Source organism: Balaenoptera borealis (genome assembly GCF_965194805.1).
Source record: "Balaenoptera borealis genome assembly, chromosome: 10".
Taxonomy (NCBI): Eukaryota; Metazoa; Chordata; class Mammalia; order Artiodactyla; family Balaenopteridae; genus Balaenoptera; species Balaenoptera borealis.
The window spans coordinates 92,363,771-92,378,565 of record NC_138874.1 but is presented as its reverse complement, the minus strand read 5'-3'; the positions used below and the strand labels follow the sequence as shown (position 1 = coordinate 92,378,565).

The window sequence follows — 14,795 nt, the reverse complement described above, 5'->3', positions numbered from 1 at the left end:
TGGGCAGTGTTCTAGGCACTGGTGCTACGGGAGAAAAACCAAACAACTCCCTGCCCTCATGGAGCCTACTTTAGAGGTGTAATGTAGAGAAACAGAGACTGACAACAAGCAAATGGGAATATACGATGTAATGTCACACAGTGATAAGTAATGGGGTGCTGTTTTCAACAGGATAGTTAGGGAAGACTTCTCTGAAGAGGTGACTCTTGAGTGGAGACCTAATAAAGACCTTTACGAGCCATTTGAATAGCTGGGGGAGAAAAGGAAGTACAAACACCCTTTGGCTGGGGTGTCCTTGTCCTGTGAGCGAGCGGGAAAGTGATAATTAATGAGGTTACAGATGAGGCTGGATCCTGTGGTACCTTGAAGCCATGTAGAAAACTTTGGATTTTATTCTTAGGGGATGGAGGGTTATGAGCAGGGGGAAATGTGATGAGATTTTTTTTTTTTTTTAAGTTATTCTGGATACTGTGTGGAAAAGAGACTATAGAGGGGCCATTTTGAAAATTGGGAGAGCAGTTAGGAGGCTTTTGAAGTAATACAGGCAAAAAATAAGCTGATGGCTGGGTCTTATTTGGAAGTTGTGAGGGTAATGAGAATAAATGTCCTTGAATATGCATCGTTATTCACATACACAAGTGTTAAATTGTGGAATCTGAAGTCTTAGAATTAGAAATTGAATCATTGAACAATGCCACCCTAGCAGCACAAGCACAGCCAGTGCCTAGATCTTTGGTTCTAAATTACATTCTCCACTAAAAGGAACCAGTCCCCTTGGGAAAATGGCTGATTCCAAGGCTGTGGCAGGGAAGGTACAAGATGAGACTGGAACAACTTGTGCCAGAAAATAAAGGACTGATCAAAAATGTCAAAAGAACAAAGGAGCCAACTTGAAGGGACTTCCACTGATCAAATCAAGGACAATTTAAGCATCGAAACAAATAATCACAGTAACAGATTATAACCTGCTGAATAAAATAAGGATCCCTAAGTCCATACTAATACTAACTAAAAAATACATATGAAAGGAAAGCTCTTCCTTATAGTAGAAGGAATAATGAAATTAGAAGATCACCATTCCCAGTCATCAGAGTAATGATTGATTCAGGTGAGAATCATTTCTGAATACTAAAACTGATGGGTGAAAGTTTGATGAGAAACTGGATATTTATATAGTTTCAAATGTGTTCCAATAAGATATTTATTAATTACAAATTTTAAAATAGTAACCTGAAAAAAAATAGTAACGTGATAGTATAATAGGGAAAACTGGTGGATAACACTTTAACCCCATTGCAGTAGTCCCTCTTAAAGTCTTTCTTACCATCTTTAATGAGTGTCTTTAAAAAATTTTTTTTTAATTTATTTATTTTATTTATTTATTTTTGGCTGCCTTGGGTCTTCGGTGCTGCACACGGGCTTTCTCTAGTTGCAGCGTGCAGGCTTCTCATTGCGGTGGCTTCTCTTGTTGCAGAGCACGGGCTCTAGGCACGTGGGCTCAGTAGCTGCGGCACGTGGGCCCTAGAGCACGCGGGCTTCAGTAGTTGTGGCTCGCAGGCTCAGTAGTTGTGGCTCGCAGGCTCAGTAGTTGTGGTGTGCAGACTCAGTAGTTGTGGCTCGCGGGCTCTAGAGCGCAGGCTCAGTAGTTGTGACGCACAGGCTTAGTTGCTCTGCGGCATGTGGGATCTTCCCGGACCAGGGATTGAACCCGTGTCCCCTGCATTGGCAGGTGGATTCTTAACCACTGCGCCACCAGGGAAGTCCCTAAAATTTTTTCTTTAACAGAGACAAATTGACATCATGTGCTCTCTGATATGTTAAACTGAAAAATACAACATCAGTTCAGCAGTAAGGCATAATCATGAGGAAACCTCAGATAAACCTAAATTGAGAGAAAATTGTTCAAAAATGTCAGTGTCATAAAAGACAAAGGTTTCAGGTCAAAGGAGACAGAGGCATGAAAACTAAATGCAACGCATGATCCTGTTTTGGATCCTGGACCAGAATGAAAATTGTTGTGAAGGACAGTGTTGGGACAAGTAACGAGATTTGAATGAGGACTATAGATTAGAGAAAGCAACATGGCAAAACGTTAACAGTTGGTCAATCTGGTAGAAGGCTAAGCCAGAGTTCTTTGTACGATTCTGGCTACTTTAAGTTTGAAATAATTTCTAACTAAAAATAAAAATAGCAATAATAAGTAAATTGAATCTCTGGATCAAAAAGTATACACATTTAAAATGTACTCTGTCACAGATTTTATGTTTTAATCTTAGAGAATTGTCTGCATGCTGGTAAGCCTCCTCAAATCCTTTTTTGAAACAAGGCAGGTTTCAAGTAAATCATGAGTCTCATACCAAGTTAGGTGTGTTCTGAATCCCCTTCCTTCTCTATCGTCTCAGGTCCAGACCCTTGAAGTCTCTCAACTTACCCCATCTTGGGACTTCCCTGGTGGCGCAGTGGTTAAGAATCCGCCTGCCAATGTAGGGGACATGGGTTTGAGCCCTAGTCCGGGAAGATCCCACATGCTGTGGAGCAACTAAGTCCATGCACCACAACTACTGAGCCTGCGCTCTAGAGCCCGCGAGCCACAACTACTGAGCCTGCACACCACAACTACTGAGCCTGCGAGCCACAACTACTGAGCCCACGTGCCTAGAGCCCGTGCTCTGCAACAAGAGAAGCAACTGCAGTGAGAAGCCCGCGCACCGCAACGCGAAGAGTAGCCCCCGCTCACTGCAACTAGAGAAAGATTGCACGCAGCAATGAAGACCCAACACAGCCAAAATTAATTAATTAATTTTAAAAAAAGAACTAAGTACACATCCCCAAAAATTCCATTCACAGGAATTTAAAAACAAAAAAACAAAAAAAACACTTCCCCCATCTCTGAGAATCCGCATTGCTCACATTCTTCCCCCAAGTCTTCCACATATGCCCTGGAAATGCCCAGAGACTGCACACAATATACCCCTATCCCCCAGCTCCAGTGAGGGAGGAGGCCCCCAATTACAGGCTTTTTGAAGGAAGTACTGCCACTCAGCTCAGTCCAACAGGCCAATCCTTCCAAACCCCAGTGCTTGCTTCAGCCCTAAGGATGTAAGGAAGCCCTGCAGGGAGCCTAGATGCTTCTTTGTTTGATCTTTTCTTTGAACTTAACCCTTAGAAGCTTAGAACTCATAAAACATCTGGGCTGCCAGGGACTTTACTGTTCACCTGGCCCAACCTCCTCAGTTGACCTTACGCTGGGAAACCAAGGCCAGAGAGGAGTGACTCACCCAATGTCACACAGTAGTTGGGAATCCAGAGCTTCTAGATCCCAGCAGGGATTGGGCTACCAAACTCATCTTGATGGCCTTCTCCTCCTGGCCTCGCCCCAGCTTTACCCAACCCTGGCATCTGGTCTAGAGCCCTTTGCTCAATAAACCCTGACTGACCAATTTTAAACCCTAGCCTACCTCCCAACTGGGTAGCTCACATCCTACTGAAGGGAGGATAATAAGAATCATAACAGGGAGTTCCCTGGTGGCCCAGTGGTTAGGATTTGGTGCTTTCACAGTGGAGGCCCAGGTTCGATCCCTGGCCAGGGAACCATCCTGCATGCCATGTGACATGGCACAGCCAAAATACAAAAAAAAAAAAAAAAAAAAAAAAAAAAAAAGAATCATAGCAATCTCACACACTTAACTGAGAACTTACTGTGTGCAGGCATCGTGCTAGAGCCCTGTACAAAGACTATCATTTAATCTTCACAAAAACGTTGATGTTGATATAATTATTATTCCCATTTGTAGATGAGAAAACTGAGGCTGATAGAACTTAACAACTTACCCAAGGGTACACACAGAGAATACACCTGGGAAATCTGACTGTAGCCTTAACATCTAGGCCAAACTACCTCTTCATACATGAGACACACTCAGCAAGATACAAGGAACATTTATTGAACAGCCACTCTGTGTAGGACACAGGACTAGACACTATGGGGCTCATGAATCAAGCCCCACTGGAAGCGGAGTGTGGAGGATTTGTAGGAGATCATATGCATCATTGAGGGGTTGGAGAAGATTCTTGTAAGAGGCATCTGAGAGAGGCTTTGAAGGATGTATAGGATTCCGGCAGATAGCGATGGAATGGAGGTGTCCCAGGAAGAACTGAGGAGGGATCAGCATGAATAAAAGCATGGCAGCAGGAGCAGGAAGTAGCAGGGTTTCATTGGAAGACAGGTTATAACCAGGGAGCAATGGAAGATCAGGCTTGAAAGCTAAGTGGAGGCCATACTTTGAAAGACTTTAATGGCAAGGTGAGGAGTTTTGGGGAGCCATTGAAGTCTTTGACAAGAAGAGTAACTCGAAGTTATTAAAAGTTCTGGCAGGTGGCAGCACCTGGCTGGGACGCTGTGAGCCTGAGACAGCAGGTCCCCCATGACCTCAGTATTGACAGTACAGCACAGCCGGGCACCAGAACTGAGTCCCCAGGGCATTTGCTAGAGCTCACAGCCTATGGAATTCAGTTCTCAGAGCCAGATGGCCAAAGTTCTCTTAGCCTTGATGCTGCCCTCCTGTGATCCCTTCTGTGAATTTTCCCCCATTCCCAGGATGTGTCAGAAGAGGAACCTGGGATCTCAAGATTCCTCCTATCCCATCGAGGGTCTGAGCTTGGAGCTGAAAATAGGGGCCCATTGCTAGGGAAAGAGGTAAGGGTTCTCTAAATTCTAACAGGATACTGATGTAGGATATGAGGGGAGGGGACTCAGGGCTGTGGTAGGGATTCCGTGGGTACTGCAGAGTCAGACCCGTCATCTCCTGCCCAGATATGCTCCTGGTGGGGCCAGATGTGGAACTGGATGGGCAAGGGGCTAGGGGAACAGCCAGAACATGTACGCTGAGAAGGGTATTTCTCTAGAGAATGAGTGGCTTCCTGAGCCAAAGAGGACCCACAAAATGTGGATCCCCAAGATAGAGAGAGGTCCAGGAGTCCCAGCTCCCTGAAAATCTCCCCACCTGAAGTGAAGATCTGAAGTACCTGGATAGATAAGGGAGCAGAAGAGAAAGACTTCCCTGAAACACACGTTGACTTTCTACGGAGTTAAACTGAGGGCTGGGGTGCTATTCCCATTCACGGGGCAGACCTGCAGCCTATCCCTGGAGATGGAAAGGCAAGCTGGCAGCCTCAGGAGTCACCCTACCCCCACCCTGCTTGAGTTGAGAGAAAGGGTTCTGCACTTACCCATGAAGCCTCTTCTCTCCCTCCTGGAGCTGGATCTACAGTGATGCTCCCAGAGACTGCTCCTTAAATAGGGCCCGCCCCAGCCAACTCCCGCCCCCGCCCCATCCCGGCTCTTCTGAGAAAGGAGGAAGGTGTGGGAGGGCCAGGCACCCTGCCCAGAGAGCCCTTGCTGACCTCAAGCAAGAGTGGGGACCCCCTTCTTCCCCCGCCATCTTTCAAAGCATTCCCTTCCTCACCTCAGTCTCTGAGTCCCTCCCACCCCTTGAGACCAGCCAGCTGGGTTCTTTCTCTGCTCTTAATGTCTGGGAAATCTGCTCTTTATGCCTAATTCAAGCCCAATTTCCTCATTCTGAGGTTGGATGATGGGGAATTGATGTGCTAGGGGAAGCTTCGGCGCAGGCTTCTAGCTCCTCCCACCAGCTCAGGAGACCCAGCATCAGTTGCAGAATTCGTTTGACGGAATGGGGAGAGAGGAGGTATCGCTATCCCTCCTTTCACCTCATGTAGCGTCAAGCACCATCCAAAGCGTAAGTGGAGTTTGTTCCCATCCTGTGGAGAGAGATTGAGACCTGAGGGGACAGCAAATCAGGGGCTTAAGGTCCAGCCTGCTATGGAATGTCGAGAAGGACAAGTGTTCCCTGGATCCCCTGCCTTACAGTTTGTGTGTGTCCTTGTGCCTGTGGTGGTCCCTCTCCTCAGCCCACCCTCTGTCCTCTGACTCCAAAACCTAACCCTTGCTGCACAGAGTTGAGACTCTCCAGGGTCTGAACTGGGAATTGAGGGGCTCCCTCTAAATGGTCTTTCCCATCATCCTTCCCCGAAAGCTCAGGAAGTTCTTTCCCAGGATAATATGTAGCTACATCCAACTGCTATTCAAGAAACAGGCCGTGGGGGAGGGGGAATGGTATGCCTCAGGGATGGCCACAAGGGTCTTCAGCCAGGACTAGGGACAGCTCTTCTGAGGAAACCTGAAAATTCCTGTAATGGGGGTGGTAGGGAGAGAAGAGTCATCAGTATTGTGCAATGGAGGGGGAGGGAGGATAGGGGACTGGGGGAGGGGAGCGATGGCCAAGTCTTTAGAGGGCTGGCAGCTATCCATCACCCCTTTCCCAGTGGCCTGCTTGGCCAGAGTTCAGAGTGGCTGTCACCCCACCCCTCATTAACCCCAGCAGCACCAGGCTGGCAGCAGCAGTGCTTTTATGGGAGACGTGTCGCCAAAGGTGCTCCCTCCTTCTTCCCTCCCCTTTCCTGCCCCCTCTCTCCAGCAGCCAACATCTTGCTCTCTTTGAGGCCAGAGGATCCTGGTGGGGAGGTGGGAGGCTGCTGTGAGGGACAGGACTGGAAGAGGGAGCAGTGATCCCCTTTTTCTCCATATTTTGGCACTGCCTCAGTCCTTAGGGAAGAGAGGATGGGACTTTCTACCTTGGACTGTGAGCTCCTGCGGATAGGGACAATCTCTGGGTCCCCAGCGCCCCACAAGGGGACTAGCCCTGAAAAGAGGCTCATCCCTGCTGATCGGGGATGGGAGAGTTCACCCTTGAATGGAACTCCTTCCCTCATGACCCATTAAAGGGTTCTTGGGAAGGGAAGGCTATGGGCTTCCCCACAGGGTAGCACCGGGAAGCTCCATAGCAGGAAGAGAAAGAGGAAGCTGAGGCCTTACAGGGTACTGGATTTCAGCCGTCCTGTCCTAAATGAGAAGCCCTGCCAACTCGGGCATGAAGTTACTGGGGGTGGGCATGGCCTGCAGGCCGTCCTGGATCTGCGCTCAGGTGGATCCTCGCTCAGAGCACCTGCTGCCACCCCCTCCACCATCCAAACCAGGCTTCAGGTCCCAAGACCCAGGCCCTGTAACCCACACTAATCTTGGGGAAACATCGCTGTTAAGAGAATACAAAGGAGAGATAGACATGGCGGGTAAGTCAGCACCTAAGAGTTGTTGGGTGACAGGGCTTGAATATGGACTGGACACGAAGGGGGAGAGACACGGGATTTGGGGAAGAACACTGGGTCTAGGAGTAGGGCCACAAGAACCAACGAGGGCGAGACAAGGGCGGGGTGGGGGTGGGGAAGCTACAGGATTTGAGGGCGGAGATTTGGGGGCGAGGAAGTAAGACGGATGGGAAGACACTGGGTGGGGTCAAAATGTTCTCCTGTCTGGGCAGACGACAAGGCAGTAGGAGGGGATACAGTCAGTCACTGAGACTCCACCCACTGGCTGGACCTCCAAGCCTAACTCCTCCCTGCCCTCAACAAAAATGGCCGCCGCGGGAGCTCGCCCAAAGCTCTGAGACAAATGAGAATGGTAGCAGAAGCCCCGCCCAGTTGTGGGCATGCCCTTCTTAAAAATGGCTACCACAGCGCTTCTGGAAAGAAACCGCTCTGGGCCCCGCCTTTGATCTCGTTGGTGGGGCTGGGGGATGAGAGCTGCACCGCGCGGGACAAGTTGCCGGCGGCGCCCGACGGAGCAGGTGATTTCCCTTCCAGGCCCCGGCCCAGGGCTAGGAGAGTCGCGGAGAGCGTTGACCCAGGGTACCCGTCCTGTGTGTCTCCCCACGGTACCCCCGGGGCCCGCCGGACCCCCCATCTCTGATTCTCGCCTTGGCCTGTATCAAGGCACATCCTAGCTTGCTGAGGCCTCCCTCGTCATGTGTCCCTCAGGGCCGCAACCGCATCCCTGTGCCCTCGGGCCCACTATTCTGGATGCTTATGGGTACCCCGCTAGCTCGTTTAGGGAGCTCCTGCTTCAGGGGTCGGCCATCATCGTGGTCCCACTTCCTGTGTTCCCGCCTCCCCCCATTTGTGCTCCTGCCTGACTTTGGATGCCGGAATCCCTTGTGTACCCATCGGTGTCCTTGGCTCCTCTAAGACCTGACTTGGGGGTCAGGGGACAATGATGTGTTCTGGAACCTGCGTTATGGGACTAGGGCCCCAGGAGCTGGGCTTCGTAGGGGCTGGGAGAAGCAGTGAAGACCTCGTTTCTAGACCCTCTTGAGTGCCCCAGACTTCTTCCACTCTGCTTCCCAGGATTCCTCCTCCCCCATGGCCTTCTGCTCTCCCTCCACCTTGGGCATCTCCCCACCCCAAGGGAACAACACGGTACTCCTTCCCCCAGTCTCACTTAAACTTGTCCAGGGGGGTTTTATGGAACATCTGGAAAGTCCAGGCCTGTGCTTGGTCCTGGGGATGCTCTCAGGCCAGCTGGGGGCAGTGAGGATGGGGCAGTCAGGGTTGGCTCCAGGGAGGAAGTGAGGCCTGCAGAGTGAGAGGCAAAGGGAAAGACATTCTGAATGGGGAGAATGGTGTGAGCAAAGATTCTGAGGTAGGCAAGAGGGCCAGCCAAGCAGGAGAGGATCAGATTACAGGCTGGGGACTGACCATTTGCATCATGAAAGGTGGTATAGTGTAGTGATTAACAATGAGCCAGACTGCCTGGGTGTAAATCTGCCATTAACTTACTGTGTGACCCTGGGCAAGTTACTTAACCTCTCAGTGCCTCCATTTCCTTTTGGGTAAATGGGATAATATCAATATGATATATTAGTATCTATATGTTAAGGTAATTGTGAGGATTAGGTAAGTTAATACATGTAAAGTGCATAGCACAATCTCTGATAGATTGTAAGCAGTCAGTAAATGCTAAATATTTTTACCTTCATCAGAGGTGTTTAAACAGGACTCATGACAGGATGACAATCACATTTCATGGGTGCAACTAACCAGTGGACCCTGATTTGGAGCCCCCAGGAAGTAATGGGGTTCTGTGGGCTACATCCAGAATTTGAAAAGTCTCAGGGAAGTCATGTTCTTACCCTGGAGAAGGCTGGCTGCTCAGGCTGCAGCTTCCCCAGCTTAGGGACTATGGAGGAGAAATATTAGGAGAAGCCTCTGGGCAGGAAAGAGATACTGAGGAAGCCTAGGGGGATGGAGAAGGGTGAAAAAGAAGTGGCAAGCTTTGAAGGCTGGGTGAAGTTTGGGCAGCCCAAGAACAGGAGGAAGGGGGATGGATGTTCCACTAGGAGACAAGCTAGAGCAAAAGTTCAGGGCAGGAAGACTTTTTATTTGGGCACAGTGGGGTGTTTCCTAATAATAACTCCCCAGCTCTTGGACCTTGGTTAGAAACCTAGGGGCATCAGACACATCCCTGAGAGCTTCGTCCCTAGAAGCTTTCATGCAGCATCCATGGACCTTTGTCCCAGCAGAGGTTGGCAGGCAACTGCTAGCAGCCAGGATTGGTATAACCCAGGGTGGATGTAGGTCTCCATAGGGGGCTGACTTCTTGGGGGAGCTGCATGATGGGATCTGGTATGCCCTGTCTGAGCAGTTCTCTTCCTCCCCAGGGCCTATGGTAGGGTCTGGAGCAAGAGGCTGGCCTCCCCTGGTAGGATAGGGCTTCTCAGTTCTGCTGTCCTAAGTGACCCCTGTGCTGTCACAGCAACTCTGTGTTACCAGTCAGGGGACAAGGGAACTGCGATAATAGATGGTAACCCTATCTCAACCCAATTGGAGGTCTTGACATCTCCCCATCCCCTGGAGTAGCCCCTAGAATATACACTCACTCAACTAGGTGTCCTGGATTTATCTCCTGACTACCACAGTCAAACCAGGTGACTTTAGGCAAGTCATTAAACCCACTGAGCTTCAATCTCTTCATTTCTAAAGTGGGGAGTAACTGTTTATTGAGTGTCTACTTCACAGGAGACAGAGTGTACACTGATGAATAAGCCAGGTGTGTAGTCTCTGCCCTCATGAAACATGTGGAAGAAACATTAAACATTGCCCCAGTAATGTTTTAATTATAGCTGTAAAAGGTGCTGCTAAGTAAGGAAAAGTGTAGTCTGCAATGAGGGTGTAAGATAGAGGAGACCAAACCAGTTCTAGAGGGTCAGGGGAGCATCCCTTGAAGGAAATTGTAAGCTGAAACCTGAAAGGTGAGAGGAGTTAGCAAGTGAAGGGGTGGAGGTGGCACGTTGCCCAGGCAGAAGAAACAGTTTGTGCAAAGACCCTTGCCGTGAAAAAGCTGGAGTGCTGGCAAGCTGAAAGCAAGCCGGGGTGGAGGGGAGTGATCCCGGGGCGGCATGGTGCATGGTGAGGCTGGAGAGATGTAAGCAAGAGTAAGGCCCTGAATTGAGGGCCACAAAAAGAATCTGGACTATCTGAAGGGAAGCAGGAAATCACTGATAGATTTTAAGCAGGAAAAGTGTGATTTTTTGGTAAATATTGTACAGCCATGATCTTTGTGGAGAATAGGTTGTTGGGGGAAAGATGGTAGTGGGGAGAACGTTTAGGAAACTCTTGCAGTTAAGGCAAGAGTTGGAGCCAAGTGGGAGTAGAGATGGAGAGAAGTAGATATGTTGAGGGATAATGGTCAGGGCATGGTGACTGATTGGATGTGAGAAGGCAAGGGGTAGGATGGTGTCAATGATAATTCCCAGACTTGTGGCAGGAACAGCTGGGTACGTGGACATGCGTATACTGAGGACAGCCTTGGAGGAATAAAAGACTTGGGAGAATGTCAGTTTGGGACATGTTAAGTCATCCCCATGGAGGTATCAGAGAGGTAGACGTACAAGTGTGTAGCTCAGAGGAGGAGACTGAACTAGAGGATTGGACATTGGGAATTGGTGACATGGAGTTGGTACAAGAAGATGTGGGCCCAGATGAGATCTTCCAGAGAGAGAGGGTGCAGACTGACGAGAAAGGAGAAGCAGCTTTGAGCCTGAACTTTGCTGCCACATTTAGGGGGAAGCAGAGGAGAGGGGGACAGAGAAGGGAGCCTGAGAAGAAATGGCCAGAGAGGTAGAAGAGAAATAGGAGGATGTGATGCCTCCTAGACCAACATTGGTGCTGCTTGAAAGGGCAAATATTAGGTGAAACTATAAGAAATTCCCTTTTTCTTTTCTTTTTGAGATCAAAAACAGGTTAATATTGGCAAGTTCATATGGTTCAACCTAATGAGACCAAAACCTGAAAAAGTAACTCATGCCCTTAGCCTGAGAAAATTTAGTAGAGCGGAAGCCAGACTGTAGTTGGGGAGAAGTGGATAGAATGGAGAATAATAAGGGAATAGATTCAACAGGACCTGGTGATTGATTGATTGCAGCAGGGGTTGAGAGAGGGTGAAATCAAGGGTAACCCCCAAGTTTCAGGTTTGGCAGCTGAGTGAGTCATGTTAGCCGGTGAAACAGGAGGTGCCTGTTTGGAGGGGGAGTACACAGATCGGGAGGATATGGTGAGTTGGGGGTAGGTCCAGTTTGAGGTGCCCCTGAGTCTTCTGAGTGGGATAATGAGCTGACATTTGGACTTGTGGGTCTGGAGCAGTTCTTTACCACCTAAATGTTCCTGGCTACCAAATACAGACTTTAGGGAGTCAAAGGCATGTAAGTAGGAATGAAATAAGTCAATAAGTATTTATCGAGCACCTACTAAGTGCAGGCATTCTTCTAGGTACTAGGGCTACCAATGGATAAGACAAAGTACCCCCCCCCCCAAACTCCCTCTTCTTGAAGCTTACATTCTGTGGGGGAGGACAACAGGCAAATAAACATAAAGATAACATGGAGCTGTAGTATATGCTGTATAGAAAATAAAGCAGAGTAAGGGATTGGGGAGTATGGGGAATGCCTAATTTTGGTCCGTTAGTCAGGGAAGGTCTCTCTGTGGAGGCAACATTTGAGCAGAGCCCTGGCAGAGGTGAGGGGATGAGCCATGTGGATATCTGGAGGAGACAGGTAGAAAGAAACTGGGCAAGTCTGAGGAATAGCAAGGAGGCTGCTGGGGCAGGAGTGGAGTCAGCGAGGAGGGAGTGGTGAGGTTGGAGAGGTAAGCAAAGGCCAGATCTTGTAGGGCTCCGTAGGCCTTGGGAAGGAGGATGGAAAGTCCTCCGTAGATAGGCCCAAGCTGCTGGAAGGGCAAGGACCTGGCAGGAAGAGAGAATTCATGAAAGGCTTCCCCTTCTATCTGGGCCCCAGAGCCAGAAAAGCCCCTTTGTGCAGAAGGTGGGTGGCCCATTCTGGGTGGGGGAACGGCTGTGCTCAGTCCTGAGGCCTGCTCCTTGGGGGGCTGGACAATGGGTCCCTTGTGGTTGGACTTGGGGGCCAAGTGGCCCTCTCAGTGATGGGATTCCTCAGCCAGGAGGCATGTGACCTCAAGACCTTGGCTTCTTCCCAGAGGGTCTAGGCCTACTGTTGGGGAATGGGGTGGGGAGATGGGGAGAGGTCAGGGGGAGGTGGGAGGGAAACGTCCACTCTGGAAACTTTCTCCTGAGACAGTGTCCTGCCCTGTCTCAGGCTGGAGGAGGTGGAGAGACAGGCAGGCAGGGGGCTGTGGCTCTGCTTGAGGGAGCGGGGGAGGGCTGAAGAACTGGAAGCTATGGGCAACATCAACAAATGGTTTCCACAGCAGGGCAGGAGGGAGGAGCTGGCCGCCCCTGGACCTGGTGGGCAGGGGTAGGCAGAAGAGGGCCTGACAAGCCTCTGTCTTGTGTCCCTTCAGAAGAGGAGAGAGCATGGAGCTGGAGAGGATTGTCAGTGCAGCCCTCCTTGCCTTTGTTCAGACGCACCTCCCAGAGGCTGACCTCAGGTAGAAGCTGCTCTCCTAGAAGGGTCATGCTGGGGCCAGAGTTGGAGCTGCTGGGCAGTACTCTGGGCCCTGGCCAGTGGAAAGACTGGGGTGGGAAGTACTCAGCCCTATTCCTCAGGTGGAGGAGGGCTGATTATGATTTGCTGATATGGCCTTACCTCTCATCCTGTTCCTGTCACCCTTGTTGAACAGATGAGAAACCAAAGCTCTGAGGGGGTGGGGGGGTGGGATACTCTTCTGGGCTTAAGGCTTGAGGTCTGGCTCCTGGACCCCATGAAGCCGAGGGCTGGAGTCCCAGGCTAGGTGGCAATGCTGGAGGTAACAGGGCTTGTCCTGTCCCCTTCCTGCAGCGGCTTGGATGAGGTCATCTTCTCCTATGTGCTCGGGGTCCTTGAGGACCTGGGCCCCTCAGGCCCATCGGAGGAGAATTTCGATATGGAGGCCTTCACTGAGATGATGGAGGCCTATGTGCCTGGCTTCGCCCACATCCCCAGGTGGGGCCTGGCTGGGACCAAGAGGAGGAGGAGGGCTGGCTGATTGTGGAGGGTGGCCAGAGCTGTCCTTTTACCGCCCTCCTTGCCTTTTCAGAGGTACAATAGGGGAAATGATGCAGAAGCTCTCAGGGCAGTTGAGTGGTGCCAGGAACAAAGGTGAGTCTGGGAATCGGGCACTTGGGTGACTCAAACCCCCATCCTCCAAAGCCCTGGCAAACCTGTTGCTCTTTCTGCCTCTTTAAGAGAACCTGCAACCACAGAGCTCTGAGGTCCAAGGTCAGGTATCTGTCTCCCCAGAGCCTCTGCAGCGGCTCAGAAAAGAGACGATGTCTTCTCCGACTGCTGCTGGGGACACCCAAGATGAGGTACTGGTAGAGGAGGGTACTGATGAGGGAGCTAGGGCCCTGGAAAGGAGGAAGTATTGCCTCTTGTCAACATTTATGCCCACAGGCATCCGGCGCTGAGGAGGAACTGCTGCCAGGGGTGGATGTACTTCTGGAGGTGTTCCCTACCTGTTCGGTGGAGCAGGCCCAGTGGGTGTTGGCCAAAGCTCGAGGGGACTTGGAAGAAGCTGTGCAGATGCTGGTAGAGGGGAAGGAGGAGGGGCCTCCAGCCTGGGATGGCCCCAACCAGGTATCCTCTGCTAGACAACCCCCCAACCCCATGTAACCTCAGCTATGTTCCACCTTAGTGTTAAGCCCCCGCCCCTAGCCTATCCCCATTTGCTTTTCCTGCTGGTACCCTAGGCCCTGGACAGGCTTCCTCTCTCTGCAGGACCTGCCCAGGCGCCTCAGAGGCCCCCAAAAGGATGAGCTGAAGTCTTTCATCCTGCAGAAGTGAGTCTGGGCTGGGCTGGGCTGGGCTGGCCTGGGCTGGCCTGGGCCGGGCCGGGCCGGGCCTGGCCCTTAAGAGGGTTTTCCTAGGCTGGCAGGAGCTTCACCCAGCCAGTTTTTGGCAGGTACATGATGGTGGATAGCGCAGAGGATCAGAAGATTCACCGGCCTATGACTCCTAAGGAGGTGAGACGGTCGCGGCTCCTAGGGTCATGGAGTGGGTGCAACTGTCTCCTGGCTTCTGCTACTCACTACCTGATTGCCTGACAGGCTCCCAAGAAGCTGATCCGATACATCGACAACCAGGTAGTGAGCACCAAAGGGGAGCGATTCAAAGATGTGCGGAACCCTGAGGCTGAGGAAATGAAGGCCACATACATCAACCTCAAGCCAGCCAGAAAGTACCGCTTCCACTGAGGCACTCGCCAGACTCTGCCGGAGCCGTCTAGGCTCAGATCCCAGAGGGATGCAGGCGCCCTACACCTCCACACAGGGCCCGCCCTAACTCCTGTCCCCCGTCTTTCCCTACTTCCTTGCTCCACAGTGTTAACCTCCTCTTGGAGCTGCCATGGGCACAGTAAAGGTAGCCCCAGGAAGGTGTGAGTGCATTCTGGTCATTTCACAGCTGGGGTGCTGGAGTACTGTGTCTGTCTCTCCC

The 14,795-nt window shown here is 50.9% G+C and overlaps 2 protein-coding genes across 12 annotated transcripts in view; both read left to right on the top strand.

Moving 5' to 3' along the window:
• Positions 1–4,696, top strand: part of LOC309636178 (uncharacterized protein C10orf95 homolog) — a gene marked incomplete at its 5' end in the record, with an annotated part of 7,508 nt that extends 2,812 nt beyond the window's left edge. For 2 of the 4 annotated variants that reach the window (XR_014249271.1, XM_082408515.1), the window contains one exon: positions 2,403–4,591. The other 2 variants (XR_014249270.1, XM_082408516.1) reach the window with 2 other exon arrangements.
• On the top strand, positions 4,674–14,733 carry CUEDC2 (CUE domain containing 2). 8 transcript variants are annotated; one of them, XM_082408436.1, is made up of 9 exons: positions 4,674–4,696; positions 12,724–12,810; positions 13,161–13,304; positions 13,399–13,460; positions 13,548–13,669; positions 13,755–13,937; positions 14,079–14,140; positions 14,236–14,323; positions 14,408–14,733. In XM_082408436.1, the coding sequence occupies exons 2-9, from the start codon at positions 12,737–12,739 to the stop codon at positions 14,552–14,554; spliced, it is 882 nt and encodes a 293-aa protein (XP_082264562.1). In that variant the 5' UTR covers positions 4,674–4,696; positions 12,724–12,736; the 3' UTR covers positions 14,555–14,733. The 8 variants fall into 8 exon arrangements, 7 of the variants coding, with proteins under 7 accessions (XP_082264562.1, XP_082264561.1, XP_082264564.1 ...); XM_082408435.1 differs by lacking the exon at positions 4,674–4,696 and adding an exon at positions 7,547–7,700; XM_082408437.1 differs by lacking the exon at positions 4,674–4,696 and adding an exon at positions 7,548–7,700 and having other exon boundaries at positions 14,263–14,323.
• The last annotated feature ends 62 nt before the right edge of the window (positions 14,734–14,795 follow it).